The sequence below is a fragment of the Perna viridis genome, chromosome 8 (assembly GCF_037379345.1).
Source record: "Perna viridis isolate PV_CMFRI_1.1 ecotype Kerala chromosome 8, ASM3737934v1, whole genome shotgun sequence".
NCBI classification, from domain to species: domain Eukaryota; kingdom Metazoa; phylum Mollusca; class Bivalvia; order Mytilida; family Mytilidae; genus Perna; species Perna viridis.
Window position 1 is genome coordinate 18,943,141 of NC_142452.1, and position 23,886 is coordinate 18,967,026.

Here is a 23,886-nt window from a genome sequence, read left to right on the forward strand (position 1 = left end):
AACTAAAATCATACATACAAAGTAACAAAAGCAAATGAGCAACTCCACTAAAAACTGGAAGCATGGACCAGTGTATTATTATCAGGTGTCTTACGTGGGAACATGTTACATCATTTTAAAGTCTCTTTAAAATGTATATCGTGACACATTATCAGAGTTGTAAATGATTTATATCTATAGCTACCTTTCTCTACTTGTTGTTTGAACGTTGCACTGGAGATATCAATAGCCATAGGTACGTTCAGTGATATAACTAGTCTGTTGTCAGTAGATACAGACGATATAAGTTTCGATGTCGTTAAAACTGTTGTCATCTGTGTTGTGAATGCATTTGTTGTATTGTTCCAAATTCTTGACTGAGTAACAAAATTACGAGTTGTCAACACTGCGCTGGATTCGTTTGGCCTTGATGCTGTTGATCTTTCCACCATTGATAATGATGTCACTGATTCTAACCCAATAAACACTGATGATAATATTGACTCTGGCTTGGTCATTAGGGGTAATGATTCTAACTGTAGCCTGAGGGTAAATGAACGCAATCCCGTGACTGGCACCGAAATTAACGTTAATAAGTCAGATTCGAGCATTGGTAATGACTGCATTGATCCTAATTCGAGCATTCGTGTAGATTTCAGTGACTCAGTCTCTACCATTGTTTCGGTTGGTGATAATGGTACTTCTAGCATGAACGCCGACATTAGTGAATCTGATTCTAAGGATTGCATCTGAAGCGTATAAGATGAGCTCCGAGACTCAGACTTTTCCAATGGTGTAGAAAGAGACGACAGTGTTCCTGAATCCAATATTATGGTTGATAATGACGACCCAGAATGATGCCTTGGTGTCATTGATACAATCTCCTGCAATCGTGTTGATGATAGCGATCCAGTACTAAACATTGAAGTCGACATAATCGATTCTATCTCTTCCATATGTGTAGACGACATTGTTCTAGACTGTAACAATTGTGTGGATTGCAGCATTCTTGACAGCTGCGATGAAAAATGGTACCCTGAACTACGCATTTCTGTTGTCAATGGCAATTCAGATTCTAGTGTTAATGTTGGAATATGCGATGACAAAGTAAATTCAGCAGTTGATCGCAGTGATGAAAGCTCTTGTACTGTCCCTAATATCACTGATTCTGATCCTTGAATTGGTGTTGATGTCAGTGATGAAATTTGTTGTACTGGTGCTAATGTAAAAGAATCTGACCTTAGTTTTGATATTGATATTAATGAAGTGACATTTAACACAGTAGTTGATTGCATATCTGACAGTAATCCTCGTTCCAGAAATGGTATTGATGACAGTAATCCTGATTCAATCATTGATTTTGATGACAGTAGATGTAATTCTGATTCAATCATTGATTTAGATGGCAGTACATGTAATTCTGATTCAATCATTGACCTTGATGGCAGTACATGTAATTCTGATTCAATCATTGATTTTGATAGCAGTACATGTACTTCTGATTCAATCGTTGGTGTTGATGGCAGTAATTCTGATTCAATCGTTGGTGTTGATGACAATAGTCCTGGCTCAAGCATTGGTGTGGATGAGAGTAAAATTGGTTCAAGCATTGGGCTTGATGATAATAACCCAGATTCAGGCATTGATGTAAAGTATATTGATTCTAATTCAGTGAGTCGTGTCGACAACAGGGATCTTGATTCAAACATTTGTGTTGACGACAGTCGATCTAAATGTAAAACAGATTTTGACGACATTGATATTAACACATGATTAGGTGTTGATGACCGCGATGGTATTGATAATAGTGACCCTGGCTTGATCATTGGGGTTGACGACTGGGATTTTGACTCTAGCAACGATGCTGATTGCAGTGAACCTGAGTCAATTATAAATGTTGATGACACTGGCACAGACACAAACATTTGTGATGGCGATTGTAACACTAAAGTTGACCTCAATGATCCTAACAGTTGTACTTTAGCTGGTGACAGTGATTCTTGCTCCAGCAATTGTGTAGAATCGTATAATGCTGATTCTAGCGAAAATGTAGACGACAGTGCCTCGGTTTGTAACAATGCTGTGGAAGGCAAAGAACTATATGTCGAAAACAGGGATTCTGAATGAATCACTATAGGTGACGTAAGCGATATTAACCCAAACATCGGTGTTGTCAACACTGCTTTCGACATAGGTATTGGTACTTTTGAAAGGGATTTTGAATCAATTGCTGGTGTTAATGACAATGATTCTGTTTTCAGCGACAGTGTTCTAGATTCTAACATTGAATTTGACAACACTGACCCTGCCTTTTGTATAACAGTTGATAGTGAACCTGACCCAATCGATGGTGATTCAAACTCAAGCATTGGTGTTAGCGATACTGATTGTGAATCGATAGTTGACGATACTGGTCCTAATACTTGTAGTGCTGAAGCTAGTGAATCTTGCTCAGACATTGGTGTTGATGAGAGTGTCACTGACACCAGCATGATTGTTGATGACATTGGTCCTGACTCAAAATTTTGAAATATAGAGAGCGATTCTGATTTAAGCAGAGATATTGAAGGTAGTGATCCTGACTCAAACACTGACTCTGCTTCTAGTGTCGAAAACTGTGATTCTGTCTCAGACATAAGTGTTGAAAGCAATGGTTCGGACACCAGCATAAGTGTTGGTGATAAGTGTTTGGAGTTGAGAATTGATGTGAAAGAAAATTGTTCAGACACAAGCATTGTCGTTGATGACCCATATTTCTTTGTTGATGGCAGTAATCCTGATTTGAGCATTAGCTGTGTCGACAGTGAATCTAACTCTTGACTTGACCCATACATTGATATTGAATATAGCGGTCCTGGTTCAACAAGATTTGGTTTGGACGAAAACATTTTTAAATCAACAATTTGTGTTGATGGCAGTAAGCGTGACATATGCGGTGGTGTTGACAAAAGTGTTTCTAACACATCTAATGATGATGACGACAGTGAACTTGGCTCCAGCAATGATAATGACGAGACTGATAATGGCTTCAGCAATGGTTTTTGGGTCAGTGAAGTAGGCTTCAGCAATGATGACAACGACAGTGATGTTGGCTCCAGCAATTGGATAGAGGACATTGTACCTGACTCAAATTTGGGGGATATCGACAGTGATTCTGCTTTTGACATTAGAGTCGACGACACTGATCTTAACACTTTTGTAATTGATGATAGTAATCCTCGCTCAGATATTGGTGCTGATGACAGAGTAGATGACATAAGCACGAGTGTTGGTGATATTCGACCTGACTCAAGATTTTGAAAGCTTGACAGTGATCCTGATTCAAGTAAAGTTTTAAATGATAGTGATCCAGAATGAAGCAGTGACTTCTGCTTTTGAGTCGTAAACAGTAATCCTGACTCAGGCATTGGGGATGATGACAATGATCGTAACACCACCATCGATGTTGACATTTGCGTATCATAGTCAATAATTGATGTTGACAAAAGTTTGTCTGACACAACCATTGACGTTGACGGCATTAATCCTGACTTTACCAGTCTTGTCAATGGAAGTAAGCCTGATTCAAGCCTTGTGGAGGACGATATAGATCCCGAATTCAACACTGGCCCCGATAATGATATTGACAATTGCGAGCCTGGCTCAGGCTTTGGTTTAGACATAAAAAATTCTGACTCAAGCGTAGATGTTGACACCAATTCTTGCTTAAGAAATGTTGCTGACATAGTTGATCTCAACTCAGGTATTGACGTTGATGACAGTGGACCTGAATAAAGTACTGATATCGACGAAAGGGAATCTGACTGAAGCATTTGTGTTGACAACAATGGTTTGGACCCAACTGTTGTTGCAAAAGACGGTAATGCTTTAATTGGCATTGACAACAGCGATTTTAATAGTAAAACTGTTGATTTTAACAATGATCCTGATGCAGAATTTTCCATTGACAGAGATTCTGACGACATCATCGGTTCAGATGACAATAATTCTAACACTAGCATTGGTGTTGATGACAGTGATGTAGACTGGTAAATTGACATTGACGAAAGTAATACTGATTCATGCAATGACTCAAACGTTACTGTCGATGTTTCTGAATTTAATGGTACAGTTAAAGAAAATAAACCTGATACTGGTAAAGACGACAGTGTTTGACTTGATGAAAGTAGTTCTGAATCAAACATTTGGGATGATGTCAACAATCCTGACATCAACCATCGTGTAATTTGAATGGACCCTGATTCTAACATTGCTTTTGTATATAATTCAGATTGAATCAAAGATATTGATGTCACTAAAGCTGGTTCAAGCGATAAGGATGATGTGAATGACAATGGTTGAAATCCACTTGTTGGAGAGTTTACCAGGGACCTAGGCACAAAAGTTTCGAGAAGTACTGTATCTTTCCATAACGTTCTATCGGTTAACACTGTCTCTAGTATATGCGTCCTTGAATTTCTTGATTTCAGTATTTGGTTTGATGTAAACAGTTTAAACCTGAGTGCGATGCCTGTCAGAGACGTCGTTGAGGGACTGGTTGTATATGATGACATATTTCCGCTAGCTGTGACCCCTTTTTCAACCTAGACACCAAAAATAAATACATTATAATTTATTACGCAATACTTAACGCAGTTACCGTTTGTAAGCCTTATTATAAACAATAATCTATTTGCTTCATTTTCATTAATGTATCTCTAAGATATCATTTTCCTTTAGTGGAAACTAATGTAAACTAAAATTCTATTCACCTAATTATTTAACTTGAAAAAAGCTTATTTCTAAGGACCATAACTTTAACATCTTTTGACAAACTAACCAATACCACATATGATATATTATAAACCACTTACAGGGAATCCAATAGCGGTGGACAGTTTATCCTTTGATAGTTTTTTAAAGGTCTTCAAAGCATCATTAGCCTGGACAATGGTTCCATTGTTATAAACCTCGAATTCGACGTCAACATTTGTTTCTCCGGTTCTTTTGATATCTGTGACCTATAAAACACATGTACAACGTTTTCAGTAATATACAACACGTACAATTCAAAATTTATGCTATCGTTTTTTTTGGAAATAACTGAAAGCAAGACCATACCAATAAAAACGGTAGAACTTTGTAAAAACTTTGTACATTTAAATGAATTAATTGTTTAAGGTGCAGAAAAAATAATTTGGTTTTTAACGCTTTATACTACGTTGAAATTAAACCTTCGGAATGCAATCCATTTCTTTTTATTATTGTTGTTTTTTATTTAGTTTTGTTTTTCACAGGTTTTTTGTCTAGTATTACATCTGTTAAAACTGTTATGGAATACTGAACATTACATTGACCCTATTTTATCTTTTCTTATATAGCTATAGACTGCAACTTAAACACTCTGTCGACGATTCAGATGACATAACACAATTCTGTCCCCATTGTTTTCAATTTGAATATGAGCACACCTTGACTTCTACATCACTCTCTACTGCTCGTCGTTCTCTCACAGATCTCCTCCGACGGACAGTATGTGCCTCAACAAAACTTTGCCTTAAGCCTGTTAATAAAATATTCCAAATAAGTCTTTCAACTTCTTTAACGTTTTTACGATGTACTTATTATTCCGCTGGTATATAAAAACACAAATGAAACTTAACAATATAAAATTCTGATAGTAATGTTATATTCCGGTTTGTGTTCAAGTATTTAGTTTTTGTAACACCTTTTTATTTGAACTTAACTTTTTTTTATCAAAATAAAATGTCCTACCTGTTTCCACTTGTTGTATGAACTGTGGACTGTTGATATCGACATCCCGTGGTACATTTAACATTATAGATAGTTTGTTATTTGTATGTGAGGGTTGCACTGCCTCTGATATTGTTGACTTAATAGCGTCCATGTTAAATGATGCCGTAGAGGACGGTGTTATCAATATTGTAATTGGCGTTGAAAGGACCTCTTTGTGAGGTATCGTGTTCACTTCTGTTCTTTCTGGTGTTGATGTCACGACTATTTCTGCTCTCGCAGAAGACAACATCACTAGTTTTGATGTAGCTTTGAATTGTGTCATTGCCTTCAATGTATCTCTTGAAGTCGTCATCATAATTTGTAAATCTTTTGATGTTTTCATTGACCCTAAAGCAGCCGCGAATGTTAAAATAGAGTCTATTTGTGCACTTGTAACTGCTTCTGATGGAATTTGTGACATCGTTGAAGACTCTTGCATAGCAATGGGTGACATTATAGGTTTTGGTGTAGTGCTGGATGCTTTTATACGCGATTGTGCAATTGTTGTTAGCACAGGTGTTGCTGTGTAAGTTGCTGAAGAGTATGTTACGGCTACAGATGAAATTATAAGTTCTCGAGTTATTGTCGATGCATCCATGTTATCCATCGATACGGGTTTTGATTCTAATATAGCCATCGAGCTGAATACAGACTTTGATGAAGGTTGGGCTATCAATATAGGGTATGTCGTAGCAGCTAGTTGTGTCGAGCTTGGCCTAGAATCCTGGAGAGCTGTTGACATTGGCAGAGATGACTCGACCGTAAATATCGATGTTGGTTCAATCACAAGTGCAGTTGACGATGTTAGGTTTGTTGCTACTGATGAAATGTGTAGTGTCTCTAGCGTATATGTCATTAATGGCCTAGACTGAAGTGTATATGTCGAAGTTGATTTATATTCTTCTGTGACTGATGATGATTGCACAGACTCAGGTGAATTTTGTGAGGTTCTAATTGTTTTTTGAATTTCTGCTGATATTTGTCTCGACTCTTGTAAATTAGTTGTTGACTTATACTCCAGTGTTACTTCTGATGTTCCGATTAAATTAGGTAAAGAAGTTATTGCTTTTTGTGTGGATTTGGATGATGCTGTAAACTCTTGAACAGCCATGAATTTCGACATGGAGTATGATATGACTATCGATGATATATAAGGCTTTGGTGTATCAGTTAGTGGTTGGATAGATTCTGGTATAACTTTTGATGTTAAAGTTGAACCTGGTGTAGCTATAGAAGAAGTAATGTTAGTTGAATTTTTCACCGACGTAGCTGTTGGTTTCTGGTAAGATTCTAGTGTTGATGCGAAATTTGGTATATTCCTTTGATTAGTTTTGATGTATGTTTGTAAAGAATCTAGAGCAGCTAATGCTGATGATATAGGCTCTGTTGTTATTGACGATATTGGCAAAGACTCAGAGATACCTACTGTTTGTATAACTAGTAGTTTGACAGTTGATTGTTCTAGTGTATAGCTGTTACGTACCACTGACATTGGTTCAGTAATTGATGTTGTCAGGGGCTCAGACAGAGACATAAGTGTCGAAGAAATTGATCTTGACCTATGCGTTTGGACCAACAACAGTGTTCCGGATTCTATAAAGGATGTGGACAAAAGTAACACTGAGTCAAGCAATGGTGTTGATAAAACTAATCCTGACTGAAGTTTTTGTGCTGATGGCAATAATCGCGAATCTAGGACTTTTGTTGACATAAGTGATCCTGTGTCACGAATCGGCATGGAAGACAATGACTCAAGCATTTGGGTTGATGGTTGTGATACTGGTTCAAACACAAGTGGTGACAACATTGATTTTGACTCGAACAGTTGGGTTGATAACAATAGAAACTTCGATTGAACCATTTGTGTCGAATGTTTGTTTGATTCAAATATTGGTGTTGACGAAAGTAATCCTGATGCTTGCATTTGCATGGAAAACGACAATTTTGACGAATGGGGTTCTATTGCTAAAATTGTTTTCGATGACAGTGAAGCTGACGTCATATTGTGTTGAGAAGACAAAAAGTCTGACGCCTCGATTAATTTTGACGGAAGAGATTCTGACGCAAAATCTGATATTGCTAATTTCGAGTCAAGCTTTGATTTAAACATTGTTTTTGATGTTGATGATTCTGACACTTCTGTTAAAGAAAAGAAACTCGACACTGGAAACGACGGTAGAATTTCAGTCGATTGAAGTAATTCTGAGTCAAACATTAGTGATGCTGATAACGAATCTGACACAGGCTGTCGTGTTGTCTGAGAGCGGCTTTGCTCCAAGATTGATAATTCTGACACACTAGTAAATGTTGATAGTACGGAACCTGACAGCTCCGCTGATTTTGAGTAAAGCCCATTTGTTTGAAAGTTTGACACGGACTCTGACGTTGAAAGGTGTCCTAACGTACTGATTAAAACAGTCTCCAGAAAATGTTTTATAGAATATTCTCTTGTCAGTTCAAACTTGGTGTTAGACAGAGGTGCCGTAGATAGATAATTGTTATAGGATGATTTAGTCACGGCAACTGTAACTCCCTTTTCAATCTGCAAAACAAGGATTAACACATATTTCATTATACAATTTTTTGCGAGGCATTCTGTATAAGCTGTAGATGTGCGTATTTTTTATTCTGACTTAAATGTCTTAAATTATGGGGAAAATAAAGTTCTGTAAATCAACTAAACTTAATGCTATAAGTCAATACCGGCATAAAATACCGAAACGTCAGAAGTGCGATGCTTCAAGCAATGGGTTGTAGTTTGTTTTTTACTTGTAGACACATTTACAAACAAACCCAAACTAAACGAAACTACATATAATAAGCCACTTACAGGAAATCCAATATTGGTTGACAGCTGATCATTTGACAGTTTTTGAAAGGTGTTCACAGCATCATCAGCCTGTATTATGCTGCCGTTGGTATAAACCTCGAATTCGACATCAACATTTGTTTCTCCATTTCTTTTTATATCTGTCACCTGTACATTACATGTATGTAAAATTTATTGAATGATACACTTATCAATATACACATTTTTTTTCGAAAGCGTATACTGGTATACCATTGAAGAATTTCCAAAAGACAACTATGCTGTAATGTTCATATTCATATTGTTTGATAGCAAAATATTGTTAGCTTTGTCCTTAATATTAAGAAGTCCTTTAATAAACTTTCAATTTAACATAAGGTATGTCATGTGCAATGTTTATTCCAATTGTTTTTAATTTGTTTGTTTGTTAACGTTTCCTTAAGGGAGTTATTTTGGGGGTATTTTCATTCAAATATTCTGTGGAAGATTCAGATGACATTACACAATTCGTTCACATTGTTTTTCATTTGAATATGAACGCACCTTGACTTCTACATCACTCTCTATTGCTCGTCGTTTCCTTACAGATCTCTTCCGATGGACCGTTTGTGCCTCAATGAAACCTTGCTTTAAGCCTTTGAATAAAATATGTCCAATTAATCTTTTTTTTTTTTCATCAGTTGTTACCTTACTGTTTTTAGCACGTAAAGTTGTTCAATGTTGTGTACATTATCGTAATCACTATTCAAGTTTTTTGTCTTGTATATAAAAATAAAACAATACAACATTTCACTGATAAAAACTTCATAACAAGTCAAATAAAACAAAATATGCAATGGTAGTTTTGTAAGAGTAATCAAGGGAACCAAGATTCTAGCATAAATCAGAAGATTGTTTATCGAGGGACAAAGACCAGACATGGAAAACAGACGGAATATAAAAAGAACAAAAGAGTAACAAAAGTAAAGAGCAACTCGGACTTCACTGAAAACTGGAAGCATGGAGCGGGTGCAACGGTTGTGTGAACTTCTTTTGCCCTTAAAAGTGTCGTCTACTGCAATTAAAAGAATTTTTATTAATATTAAAGTAAGGTTTTCCTACCTGCTTCCACTTGTTGTATGAACTGTGAACTGTAAATATCGACATCCTGTGGTACATTTAACATAATAGATAGTCTGTTGTTTGTAGGTAAGGGTTGTACAACTTTTGATAGGGTAGAATTTATGAGATCTGGTATCATCGCTGGAGTTGATTTATTAGCGTCCAAGTTAAAGGATGTTTTGGAAGATGGAGTTACCAATATTATTATTGGTGTCGAATGGACTTCTGAGTTTAATATCGTGTTCATTTCCACTCTTTCAGTTAATAACGTTAAAAGTTCTAATGTTGCTGTCATTGGTGTTGTTGGCTTTATTGTATTATTAGATATCTTCGTTACAATAAGTGAATCTTTCATTGTTGAGAATGATACAATAGAGTCGGCATTTGCATTTGACGATATTGCGGACTCTGATGAAGCTTGTAGCTTTGATGAAGACTGTGATGTATTGCTAGATGGTATCATAGAGTTTTGAAAATCGCTGGATGCTTTTATTGACACTAACGTGACTGCTGTTAGCTCATGCGGTGATAATTTCAAAGACTCTACTCCATTTCTTAATATTGTTATTGTTTGAGGTGTAGCTGTCTGTAATGGTATAGACTCTTGTGAATCTAGTTGTGCTTCCCACGTTGTAACATGCTGTTGTTCCCGTTTTAAAGAAGGTATTAACAAATGTGTATTTGTAGCCGATGTTGTCGCCTCTGTAGTTGATGTGGACATCGAAAAAGAGTCTAATGCAGTCATTGGTTGTATTTTTAGCTCTGGTTTATCAGTTGACATTTGGATGGATTCTGTCGAACTTTGGGCTTCTGTATTTGATGTAATAGCTGTAATTGGCAGCGGAGCAGCCGTTGTTGTCTGGATAGACTGTAATGTTGTTGTGTATGTTGGTATATACTCTTGTACAGATATGGTTGATTGTATAGAGAATGATTTAAGTGCAGATATAGACGTTGATATATATTTTTGTATACCTATGGATGTCAGTGAAGGTTTAGCTAGTGTATGTGTTACGAAGCCTTTGGTAGTTTGAAGTACTATTGAAGGTGTTTGCGTAGCACTGGAAGCTGGTATTGACATCGGAACATCTCTTTTGCTACTAGTAGTCTCTTGGTGTAATGATGATGTTGTTATCGACCCTAATGAATTTGGTGTTAGTATAGACTCCGAATTTGGCATACTTAGGGATATTTGTTCAAAGACATCTGTAGCATTCGGTGATTCTTTAAAACCTTTTATTGTCGTTGATGTTAGTAAAGATTTTATCGCACCTGTTGTTAAAAGTTTGAACTCTATGTTTTCCGTCAATGATTGCATTGCGTCTTGCGTATATGAAAATGTTGGTATTACCTTTATTTTTAAGGTTGATGGTGGTATTGACTTAACTGCATTCGATAACGGTAAAGACGTAAATGTAGCTATAGACGTTAATTTTGATTCAAGTGCAACTGTCGATGATTGTCTTAAATCATGCATGGCTGCCGATATTGGTCTGAACTCTATTGCGGTTGTCACTGACGGTATAGACTCCAATGTAGATGTTGATGTTTGTATAGACTCAAAGCTAGCCATTGTCATTAGCATAGACTCTAGATTGGATGATGTTTGACCAAAGGCTAGTAAATCTGTCTTTGATCTATCCGAGACTTTTGTAGCTTTCAATATTTGGCTATGATCTATCGAAGTTTCTGAAGTTCTAGACTTCAATATAAATGCTGATATAAGAGAAGACTGCGAAATTGCTGTCGATTTTTGTGCTGTGTCTGGTGTTGCTGTAGATTTTGAACGTGCTACTGATGTTGACATTGACCCAAATATACCTGGTACTGTTTGTGTAGACCAAAATGTGACTGTCGATGTTGGTAATGACTCAAATGTACCAGTTTGCGTGTGTATTGACTCTAATGAATCTATTGATAATTGCATAGAATCATGTATGGTGGTAAAGGATATAGACTGTAGTGTAGCTGTCCTGGTTGGTCTCGTCCCTAGTGTTGTTGTCGATGTTAGTATTGACTCAAATGTATTTTTTGATGTATTAATTGTCTCCAGCGTTGCTATCGATAATTGTGTAGACTCATGTGTGAATATCGATAATGAAAGAGGCTGTAGTGAAGCTGTCGGTGTTGGTTTTAGATATGTTGTAACTGTCGTTGTTGGCCTTGATTCTAGAGGTGTTGTCGATGTAAGCTTTGACAAATATGGACTTTTTGATGTTTCTTTTGGCTCTAATGAATATATCGATGATTCGATAAACTCGTATGAGGATTTCAACAGTATCGTCTGTAGTCTAGCTGTCGTTTGCCTTGCATCCACTGTTTTTTTCGATGTTGATATTGCCCCGAATGTAATTTTGGATGTATGTGTTGACTTTTGTGTATCTATTGATGATTCTTTAGAATCACGTGTGACTGTCGCCGATATAGACTGTAGTGTAGGTGTCCTGGTTGGTGTTGTCTTTAGTGTTGTTGTCAATGTTGGTATTGACAAAAAATTGTTTGTTGATGTATTTATTGACACCGGTGTAGATATAGATGATTCTGTAGACTCTTGTAAAGCTGTCGATAATAACAAAGGCTGTTGTGAAGCTGTCGATGTTGGTTTTAAAATTGGTGAAGCTGTGTTTGTAAGCCTTGACTGTAGTGCTGTTGTTGATGATTGCATTGACCAATATGCATTTGTGGACGTTTTCCGTGGCTCTAATGAATATATCGATGATTCAATAGACTCCTGTGTAGCTTCCGACGAAGCAGTCTGTAGTGTAGATGTCGTTGTAGCCATTGCCTCTAGTGTTTTTTTCGAAGTTGTTATTAATCCAAATGTATTTGTTAATGTAGCTTTCGTAATTGGTCTTATCTCTAGTGCTGTTGTTGATCTTAGTGGTAGCCCAATTGTACCAGTTTGCGTTTGTATTGATCCTTGTTTAGCCAGTGACGATTCAATAGACTCATGTGTGGCTGTGGATAATGACAGAGACTGTTGTGTAACTGTCGATGTTTGTTTTAAATCTAATGTAACTGTCGTTGTTAACAACGACCCTAGTGCTATTCTCGTTGTCGGTATGGACAAAAATGTACCAGTTTGTGTTTTTATTGGCTCTAGTTTAGCTATTGACGATTCTATATAACTATGTATGGCTGTCAATGACTGTAGTGTTACTGTCGTTGTTGGTCTAATCACTGGATCTAGTATTGCTGTTGAGAGTTGAATAGAATCTAAAGTAGATATCAATACTTTTCTAGAATCCAGCGTGGCTTTCGATTGTTCTATTTGATCTAGCATCGCTGTAGTTGATGGTATAGATACATAAGCCCATGTTGCAATTGACTCTGGTTCAGCTTCAAAAGTTGTAATTGGCACTCGTGTTGCTTCTGATATAGAATCTGTTTTAGTTTTTGATTTGGGTAAGACGACTAAGTTAGTGTTTGGTAATGCTATTAATTCTGATATATGTTTTGATGTTTGGTTGGATTTTCTCATAGCTATTGAATCGAGTGCAGCTTTGGAAAATGAGCGTAATTCTGTTGAAAGTTTTGGTGTTGTTTTTGAGACTTGTATTGCTGTAGATGTTTGTATAGACTCTAATATAGTCGTGACTGCAGTTATAGATTGTGTTGAACCTGTGGATGTTATTAGAAAGTCTTGCTTATCTATTGATGGTGATATTGTGTGCTCTTGTATTACTGTGGATATTGGTATAGGCTTTAACACTGCTGTTGATGATCTAACTATCTCTTGAGCGACCCTTGACTTTATTGATAATTCTGATTTAGCACTTGTCGGTACTTCATTTTCTTGTATATCACTGGAAGCTGTTACTGGCATTCGAGTACCTTTCGTACTATTGGACTTCGTTGTAGCCATGAATATTGAAAAGGATTCCAGTGTAATTGTGGGTGATAAAGCCGTATGCATACTTAAAGAGTTTGCAGAAGTAACTTTGGCTCTAGACACGGAATCCGAATTCATCGATGATGTTATAGACTTTGATATTATTGCTGATGTTAGTAAAGACTTCAGTTTAGTATAGAAAAATGTGATAGACTTCAATGTGGCTGTGACAGGTATTGACTTTGGTGTATCTGTTGATGTTTGAATTAAATCTAAAGTAGTTTTGAATGTTTGTTCAGAGTCTGTTTTTGCAATAGACGTTGTCGTGGAATCTTTTTCAAATTTTGATACTATTGAAGAATCTTCTCTAGCACTAGTTGATATTGAAATGTTTGGTATAGCAATTGATGATAATGAAACTGATGTAGATTTGAATACAAAGATGGACTCTGATATGGCTGTGGAAGCTGTTGTTGGCACAGTAATAGTAGTGAATATTTGTAAAGAATCTCGTGTAGATATTAAAGATGTTATAGCATTTGCTAATGCTGTGTATACCGATGCAGTAATTAATTTTGGCTGTGACTGAAGCGTAGCTTTTGCTTGGGTTATGGGTGTTGTTACTGACTCTGATGTAGCTGTCGATGACAATGTGGACTCTAAAATTAGAGCGGGCATTATTGTGGATTTAGATTTAGCTATTGTTGTTTCTAATAAAAGTGATAAGTTATTTGAAATTATTGCTGATTCTTGTTCATCGAAGGTATTATGCGTTCGCAATATGGGATTTTCTGTCATGTGACGTTTTGTATTAAGAAACACATTTTGATTATTGTATGATGTGGCATAAGTTTGCTGTGTATTTTCTTTTGTTTCTTTTAAATTTAAACTTTCTGTAGAAATATAGTTTGTTTTGTTAGATAAATGCGCTGGTGAAGTATTAACAAGAAGCGGTAAAGTTTGATTTAATTTGTATGAAGTTTGCATTGTTTTCATTTTCTGTCCAAATGTGATTGAATCTCCGGATGGCAAAATTGAAGCATCTGAATGAGTCTTTTGAGATAATATGCTTGTCCTCTGTGTTGTTAGCGATGGTGTATTTGCAGAATCTCTTGGCTGTGTTGTCTGACTGACACTTGTGTTATACTGTGTTTTTTCAATTGCCGTGGATTCAAATTTAACGTTTTGATTTATAAAAGTTGTAATGCTGTTTGATGGTGAGATATCTTGAATTTCAACTATTCTCACAGGTTTATGTACACTCAAAGTAGTTTCCATCAAAGGCGACGTGACTACTTTGAAATTGTGATTTGTTACAACTGTTAACGGTAATGTAATTGCTTGATCTGTTTTAGATAAGAGCAAATTCTGCGTCATGGAATTATATGTCGGCGAATGTTTTTGGATAGTAATGTCATTGGGTGATGATGAGTGTGTTTGAATGGTTATGCGACTAAATGTTGACGAGTGTGTTTTAACGGTTTTATCATTAAATATTGATTGGTGAGTTTGAGTGTTTTTTTCATTGAATATTGAAAGGTGCGCTTGAATAGTTGTGTTATTAAATGATGATGGATGTGTTTTAATGGTTGTGTCATAAATCATTGATTGGTATGACTGTTTTGTTATATAATCGGTAATGGACGGTGATATTACTTGGGTTGTGATTGTTGAGTTGTTTGAGGTAGATGTCGATTCGAGCAGAAATTGTGTGTTATTCTCATTTGTTTTAAATTGAGTATGTACCTCTTTTATAGATGTTGCAATTGAACTTAGGTCTTTTGAATTTACTCTCTGAGTTGTTTCGGGTACTATGGTCTCTTCTTTGGATGATGATGGGTCTGAAAGTAAAGGGAAGCCCATTTATAATTATGTTACTGTTTTCTTTTTAACTGTAGCGCTGTGCTATAGAACACTTACATGAACAAGAACCATATGACAAGCAATGGGCGTATTAAAACATGGAACAACCTAGAGGTGTTTTTCCTTTTAACAATGTCCCCTCTGACTACCAACAGATATATCCGTACAGAAAATATTTAGCAGAGCATGTACTTGATCTGAAACTGAAACATGATTGTATTTGATAATCTGACCCAAACTTTGTTGCTGTTTACATTTTCTTTCTAACTTTTTGAATTTGACTAAAAACAAACAATAAAGTTGTCCTTCTATTGACCAGCATGTCAATTTAAAAACCACTTATCTCCAAATGTGGTACATCTTAATTTAGTTTTTTTACACTGTGTGTGAAATCGATAAAAAATGCACAGCGTAATTATTTTATGATATTAAAATATTCTAAAACAGAAAATACATTTTAATTCGAATTATCTACGGCCAGCCTTGCTTTACATTTAACATTTCATAGTGCACTTTCGGTGGGAAAGTTTTGGTGAAATAAGGCCTATATTAGTCAAAAGATCATGATGAACCTTACAAATAAAAAAAAGAACTAAATAGGGTCGTTCATTTTATATTTCAGAATATGTATTCATATTCCTATACACCTTGTTTCCCAGAGCTTTGATTAAATGTGTACTTTTATTTTTATCTGAACGTATAAAAAACAGACCATTGTTTTTGAGTCGTCAGAAACTAAATCAATTCAATAGAAAGACATTTTAACTAAAACGGTTGACAATCAAAATGCAAAGGTTTTCATTGATTACTTACTTGCACAGCTGTCTAGGGCGTGTCATTAACTTAATACAAACATTAATTTGTACACCGTGAAACAAAACTTCTATCAATGTTTAATAGGAAAATAAATATGAAAAACGTATGTCTAAAGAATAATCCATGGAAAATATCAATGTTAACTGAATAATGAAGCATAACATAAGGCACAATAACCAATCTTACATGTAGCAATATCTGATTGTACTGATAGATAACCTACGGAGATAACCTTGTCACACGTTGTAATTGATCGTAGTCATACTGTACAATTTAACTGAGTGACGCTGAACAACAGGTGCACCACTGGATGCAGTTGTCCATCGTTTTAATGAAAGGGGACAGATTTGATTTGTTTTGTTTTTGTTTGTTTGTTTGTTTGTTTTGTTTTTGTTTTTGTTTGTTGGTTTTTTTTTTTTGTGAAAAGGCATGAATGCCTTACGTTTTATGTGTATAAAAGTGGTTTTCATATAAAAGTAGCCATACTAGCTATTTGACCCTCACTTCTTAGTCATAAACGAAAACAACTCTTACAAATTATTGGAACGTTTATATTCAGCATTTAACATCAATCTCATGTAAGCATCAACCTTACTTGGATTGATTTCATTCTGTTTCAAGTGAAAGCTTGATAGGCTTTGGTGAAATTGAATATGATACAAACATATCACTGATTTTAGGAGTTGTGACCCTTAACTTAGGTCTACCACCTTAAGTAAAACTATGCTTGCACAATTTTGTTCCTACGTCATCATCATGGCCACCAAATATTAAAGATATTGATACAGTGGCAGTCAATTTCTTACCTCTACAAAGTAGTAAATAACAAGTTTATATAGAAGTAAAGTGGTTGTCCAGGACAGACAAACTGGGGTCTATAACTCATTTTACAGGTTCTCATATATGTTTCCATGTCATGTGGGAAACAGCGTATTAGATTGAAGTTTAGGTTGTGCTTATATCACTTGACTTGTATGCAGCATTACAAAATTTACATTTAATGCATCAAAACTGGTCAAATAGACAAACATCTTGCATAACTACGAGTATACCATCCGATAAAACTTGATGCAGTATATAACATTTGCAATACACTTTTTACCTTATGATTGTTGTAGGTGGCATCATTTTAATGTGGAATTACATAGTTACTTTTGTACTCATATCTGTAATATTCTTGCGGTTTCACAATAAATTTTGATCGACCAATATAGGTGAACGTCAATTATTACATATATTTTTATACTTTCGTAAACTGGCCAGGCGATGGTTTAATATGCTACATATTAAGGATAAGCAGTGTTCTTAATAACAATGTCAGTCACACTCTTTTTCTTTGTGGCTGTTGATATTTCGAAAGATTTTTAAAAACAAAAATGTCGAAGAGCATGTTAACAGTACAAAATAGGACCGTGTAGGAACAAGGATCTTCTATCAGTACTAAATAGAATTATTCTAGTATGATAATCTATAATTATCTATGTTTATCCATTCAGAAAGAAAAAAACAACTAATTCCTTTTACCAAAAAAAAATGTTTTTTATGCGTAATATGTAGGTAATATAATTAAAAGTGTTTACATACATAGATTGATGATTGATTTTATTAGTTGTTTCTATTTTTTTCTTGATTAAATTTTGACTCCAAATTTGTGTGAGTTAATTGAGAAAAAAAATGGTGTGTTCTAAGTTTCAGTTGACTTTTATCAATAAGTTGGTTTCGAATTTACTAAAAGGAGATATATTAAAATGATTTCGACCTGCCTCAATTTATTTTTGTCTTGAAATATAAAAAAAAGTGTCTTAGGTTCATTGTATGATATCTTTATTCAGATGTCAAATACTGAATATTGTTACTCAAATGCATAAAAAATATTTAACAATATATTCATTGCTTTGTAACGTAAACTTTTCTCAAATGCAAATCGAATTTGGCAGTAGATATTTATCATGCCGTTACGTCGATTCACATAGGACCGAAGCACGGTAATATTGACATGAGATTAAAGCTTTCGTTTTGATTTTCTCTGACTTCAGAGCGTCATTATTTAACATTTTTAAAATTGCTTCTAAGAAGGACACAAGAATGTGAATTTCAGGTATACGTTAGGATATTTCACTGGCATTGTGTTCATGTAAATATGTAGCGCGTACATAAGGTATTATGATCAAGGTGAAATGAAGAATATCATTTTTGCTATGCATTCCAAGCGAAATGAAAAAAGGAAAATTTTGATACCATAACTTTTGCTTCACACGTGCCTTTATTTGTTTTTTTGTACATAAATTGATTTACCCTGATGATATGTTCACAGCGTGTGAAGAAAGGAAACCATAAAATTGGGGAGTCTAATAGAAGAGAGAGGGACACCCCGGGTGTCTGTCCTTAATTCGCATTCAATGGCCATAAGATTCCAAATTCTTCAGATTGTTTTACCTGGTAGACTGTACGAGTTTTCATTCTTTAAAACAAGAGTATGGTTCTCCACTGTAACTACACTTGCAGAAAATGATGAATACAGATTACTTATAGGTGATGGAGAATAGTAATTTCCCGCGACAGAAGGGCTTATGGTATCAACTGGGGTCCCAATAACAGTTGTTTTACTATCAAGGTAAGTGTTCAGATCAGTTCCTTGCGGTGACACGTCTGATGAATTCAAAATGATAGAACTGACAACGTGCTCTGAAAAAAAAAGCAAACATTTCAGATATAAAGGACTAATAGATATTAAACGCATGCTGAATGATCATGATACCTGCTATGACCCGAGACAACGCCGGAGGTAAACATTATTATTGTAATTACTATAATAATAGTTTCGATGTTTAACAAATTTACTACTCTATGAATAAACAGTCGGCAATTATTTTATTATAATGAATTATTATTATATCCGTATAATTCTTCGCTTCGAGAGAAGAAAATCTTGCAGCTATGACTGTATCACGCTGTATCAGATTAATGATAAACTCCGAGAACATCTACTTCGATTAAAAACGGAACCCGAATATGAATATGGCACTACTCCTTCCATGAGCAGTAAAAAAAAACTGTTAACTGTGTAAACAGAACATACAATGCATCCTGAACAGTAAGTTAAAATGTTGCACGTGATTATTTATAGTAAATAAACACGGTATATAAAATATCTACAATACAATGGTAGACTACATGTTTTGTTAATCATCAACACAATACTTTTTATACCGGTTTTTCTCTTAATGTTAAAAAGCAATGCAAGAAGCAAGAACCATTCAAACACAACTACCTTAACAAAATAATTAAATAAATAAATAAATAAATAAATAAAAAACAAACAAACAAACAAACAACAACAAGACAAAACAAACTAGAAAAACTGTAAACAATGCCCACTGACTTAATATCCCAAAATTTCCCATTTGATAACATGCACCTTTTGACCTCTAAATTGATTTAGATGATTTATGGATGTCTTAAATAGGTGTACGATTGGAATATGTTATGAAGATTTGTGAAAGTTGAATAAAATTCCAATGATGTAGGAGGAGTAACGGATAAGAGATGGATACCCCCCTATTTCAATATTCATACAAACTTCATGTTGTTCAATGTGAAACCTCCAAATTGATTTGAATCAAAATTTAAAAAAGGAGGTGCACACTGGGAAATGTAATAAAGATTCTGAGAAACTTTCATCAAATCCTATTCTGTGGTGTAGAAGGAATAAAAAAGAGATGTGCACCCCTCTGCGTGTATAGAAGGAAAGACGAAAGAAAGAAATGTAAGAAAAGACACCCTATCACTATATATCCACAATCAAAATGAAATAAACAAAAACACACAAACAAACAGACAGGCGATAAATAATAGACTAAAACAATGTACAATATTGAATCTAAGTTAAAACTAAATCCACGGTTGTTGTTATGATCCATCGAACAGGTCTTTATTATACTTTTTATTGAAGCTTATAGTAGCAATTAAGTTTTTGAATAATTTCTATATACAGCATTTCCAAATTATGATCTTACAAACAACATAATGTCGATTTTATGTGCACTTAATGGATTTTATATACGTTTAATTATCATAATGATAGTAATCAGGTATATTTGGTACAGAAATAAGCTTTTATATACATACTGAATGTTTTGATCACCTGTATATGCTGAATTAATTCTTTTTATAATGTTATATACCATTATTGTGCAGATGTTACGTTATGGGGTAACAAATGGACAACTCAAAAGGCTACTCCGACGCACGATGATTCATACTATTTATAAAGATATAGATTTGATAAGAAACTCTAGGACGAAAAATATTTTCGATCACATAGCTGATTTGTGCCTTGTGACTTCCGCTTAAAAACGCTGAACGGTTAACTAGCAGCTTTAATATAAAAAAATAAAATAAATGTCAATATACCAAAAAGTTAAACAGTCACGAGATGTGGTCATATGTCAAGTACATGTCAATTAGTGTACTAAAAGTTAAAGAAAGGTTCGATTGATATATTTAAATATTGTTTCTGCCTCCGTAGTCATATACAGCAGATATCATAGCTGTCCGTTAATAGGAAAAATGGTATATGGGAAGTAAAAAAGTCCTAACCAAAGTACAAAATCGCGAAAATTCATATGTAAACAGAATGGGTTTATTGCTCAACAAGTGCCCATACATTTTATGTTCCGTTAATTTGGAAAAATACAAAATCAACTTAGAATGTCAAGAGTTCTGATGTCCATATACTTAAATGACACGTTGCGTTTCGGCTGAGAAGTGATTTGTTAGTGAATCATCCATAGTTAATCTTGCATCATGAAACAGGTTGTCTTTTATGAACATTATGGTAGCTATTGTTAAGTGTAGTATGATTGGTATGACTATCTCACAAAGTCATTTAACTTTTTGTACAGTGCATTGCTTATTGGTAGTTGAAGGTCGAATTGTGACAGATAGGTGACTGTGTAGGTTTAACATAACAATTACCACACATATGTGACATGTCCAAAAGTGTTGATGGTCTAATTGTAACCTCTGTGACTTTTCAAATGTATTGATGGTCTAGTTGTAATCTCTGTGACTTTTCAAATGTGTTGACTTTTTAAAAGACTAGACTAAGTTGTAACTCCCTGTGACTTTTTCAAATGTACTTGAAGAGATTTAGTTTAACCCCTCTATGATAAACTCGAATATATTGACTACTTAAACGGCAAGTGACATATTCGAATGCCAATTGCTCAGAGGACAAGCCGTAGTCTCTGTCTGATCTGTTTTGATAGATGTTAAGATAGCTGTCTTCTTGTGACTTCTTTTGATATGATAGTATCCAATGTTTAACTTTGTAACCAATCGGTACCTCTGTTGGGTATCGTATGTTGACGTTCGGGTTCAATATTCAATTGGACATGCTGTATTGAATGAATACACGTGACATTTCTATTAAAAATTATACATTGTAACTAGTGTATACATGTATAAAGAACTGCATGTGTTAAATAAAGGGCTATATTTTGTTCTGTTGTTTTGCCTTTCTGACAACAAAATTCGTCATCTGACAAAATTGTGTTACTATAATTGAATCGTAGGTTAGTTCTGTGTGGTTTCTAAGTAGTACTCTTAAGTTTCACATGTACAGTGTATATAACTGAAAGAAAATGTATAAAATGAAGAGTATAGCAATGAAGATAGTGAGACGACTGCGCGGATTCATAGAAGGGTGGATTGACCCGGTCTACGACTCCCATCAAATAGGGGAAAAGTAATTTTCTTCCATGAAATCCTGATCTTTTACAACTTCTACTCCCAAAAAGAATTCTTCCCCCGCTTAGCTCGGCTATTACTCTAATTACACCCCTAATCGAAATCTTTGATCCCCCTTGCATAATAATATTTTTACGTGACTATGGAGTTAATTGTATAAACAGCTTAACAAAAACTTGTTATAAATGTTAACCAGGCCGAAAATATTCGATATAAAAAATGTGTTTTCCAAATGAATGAAGATAATCGTAAGAATGAAATGAGACCAATTTGTATGCTTCCATATGTCATGGGATAGATGACACGTGTGTTTCACTTTTTTTTTTAATTAAAGGTTAGTTATTTAAGAAACGAATCACTTGAGATGGCTGTTTCTTTTTGTTTTTGGTAAAGAAGCCGACAATAACAATACCGTTTTCACTTAAACACCACTTTAACGTACAGGTTTCTGATATTTCTCGAATTTCACTTGTTTTTACTTCCCTCCATGAATCTTCCCGAAGTTTATTGTACGTTCACATTTTCTCCGGCAGTCTAGAAATTTGACTCAGTATAAAGAAACCTAAATAAAAATCGAGGGGAAAATGGATGTAAGGGCCATTGACTATATACGTCCGGCTTAAGAAGGGAACGACAATAATCGTACTATCATTTGAACATCGGGAACCTCCATATTGCTGAAAAATATAAAAACTGAAGAAATTTGAGCTGAGTATTTTCTATTTTAATTGTGAACCCCCTTAAAAGGAGTGGAATGATACTGAAGAATATGATACAATGAATATACTATCATGACAGAGTAAATGGGGAGATATCTGATGAAAGCAGGACTTCTAAGGTACTCATACAAAGGTTATTGAATAGATATTAGAACTTACCAGTAAAAAGAAGAATTAAAATAACTGTAGTCGCCAGTGTCATGCTGTTCCAATATAATCTTTAATTATATATTTAATTAAGTATCCCATTTATAGAATTATGTCACGACTTTGTGCATTACATAAGTGTTCAATTTCAATTCAACCACACGATACTTCGGTTAATAAGTCTGAGGTATATCAGTAGTGTATATTTCACTTTGGTTTGATCTTTAACCTTTACATTTTGATACTTTTATAAAAACTGACTAAAACTGCAAATTATGTCGAAAAACGAATATTACTATCCGTATTTACTTAGCAAAAAGTTTTATATACATTAAAAGAGAAAATATTATTTTCACTTCAAGATATTGATTCTGTATATGTAAAGTAAAACAGCTGTTTCCAAAATCTAAATATTGAGCGAATAATTAATGATAACAGATTTAAAATGTTGAGCAATAAAAATAAATGTTTAGACTCTATTAGAAATATGAAGATAAAGATACACTGAGAATAAGAATAGATAATAACACCTTTTTGATCAAATAATGACACACCTTCCATTTCAGTGGCTGTATACATGTACCTTATATAATACAACATGGTGTTCAAAACTTCCTTCAATTACATTTGTATTATACAGACCCGCGGACAAGTAATGATTCAATGGGCACAGCAAAAGTTTGTACAACAAAAAGAATGGACTGAATACTCTTCTCATTTAAACATATTAATCTTCCACTTCAGCACTAGGTGTATCTATATAGCGCAAAACTATACTAAGCAATGGAGAAACGCGCCAATTCTTTCCAGATATATTAGTTATAAAATTTCAAATATGTTTGACAATTGTGTGAAATACTAATATTTCAAGCGTCTGCTTAACATTAACAGGCAGACACCTGAAGGAATATGAGCTTCTGTTGTTATAAGAGGGGATATTATTTAGTTTAAATATATTTTATTCAGAAATAGTTTGATTACAATAAATTACAAAACATAATAGTAATAAGAAAGAGTAATCAAGGGAACCAAGGTTGTAGCGGTAATCAAAAGAACGTATTCCAGGGACAAAGACCAGACATGGAAAACAGACA

General features: G+C 34.6%; 1 protein-coding gene across 8 annotated transcripts in view; it reads right to left on the bottom strand.

Moving 5' to 3' along the window:
* Positions 1 to 23,110, bottom strand: part of LOC148609647 (uncharacterized) — an 88,446-nt gene extending 65,336 nt beyond the window's left edge. For 5 of the 8 annotated variants that reach the window (XM_088540652.1, XM_088540651.1, XM_088540655.1 and 2 more), the window contains exons 1-9: positions 22,805 to 23,109; positions 18,612 to 18,860; positions 9,665 to 15,337; positions 9,107 to 9,198; positions 8,585 to 8,731; positions 5,734 to 8,296; positions 5,430 to 5,521; positions 4,833 to 4,979; positions 185 to 4,562 (exon numbers count right to left, since the gene is read on the bottom strand). In XM_088540652.1, coding sequence (XP_088396778.1) covers positions 185 to 4,562; positions 4,833 to 4,979; positions 5,430 to 5,521; positions 5,734 to 8,296; positions 8,585 to 8,731; positions 9,107 to 9,198; positions 9,665 to 15,337; positions 18,612 to 18,860; positions 22,805 to 22,847 — 13,384 coding nt within the window. In that variant the 5' untranslated portion in view covers positions 22,848 to 23,109. Of the gene's footprint in view, positions 1 to 184; positions 4,563 to 4,832; positions 4,980 to 5,429; positions 5,522 to 5,733; positions 8,297 to 8,584; positions 8,732 to 9,106; positions 9,199 to 9,664; positions 15,338 to 18,611; positions 18,861 to 22,804 lie in introns of all 8 variants that reach the window. The other 3 variants (XR_015914453.1, XR_015914454.1, XM_088540650.1) reach the window with 2 other exon arrangements.
* Between the last annotated feature and the right edge of the window lie 776 nt (positions 23,111 to 23,886).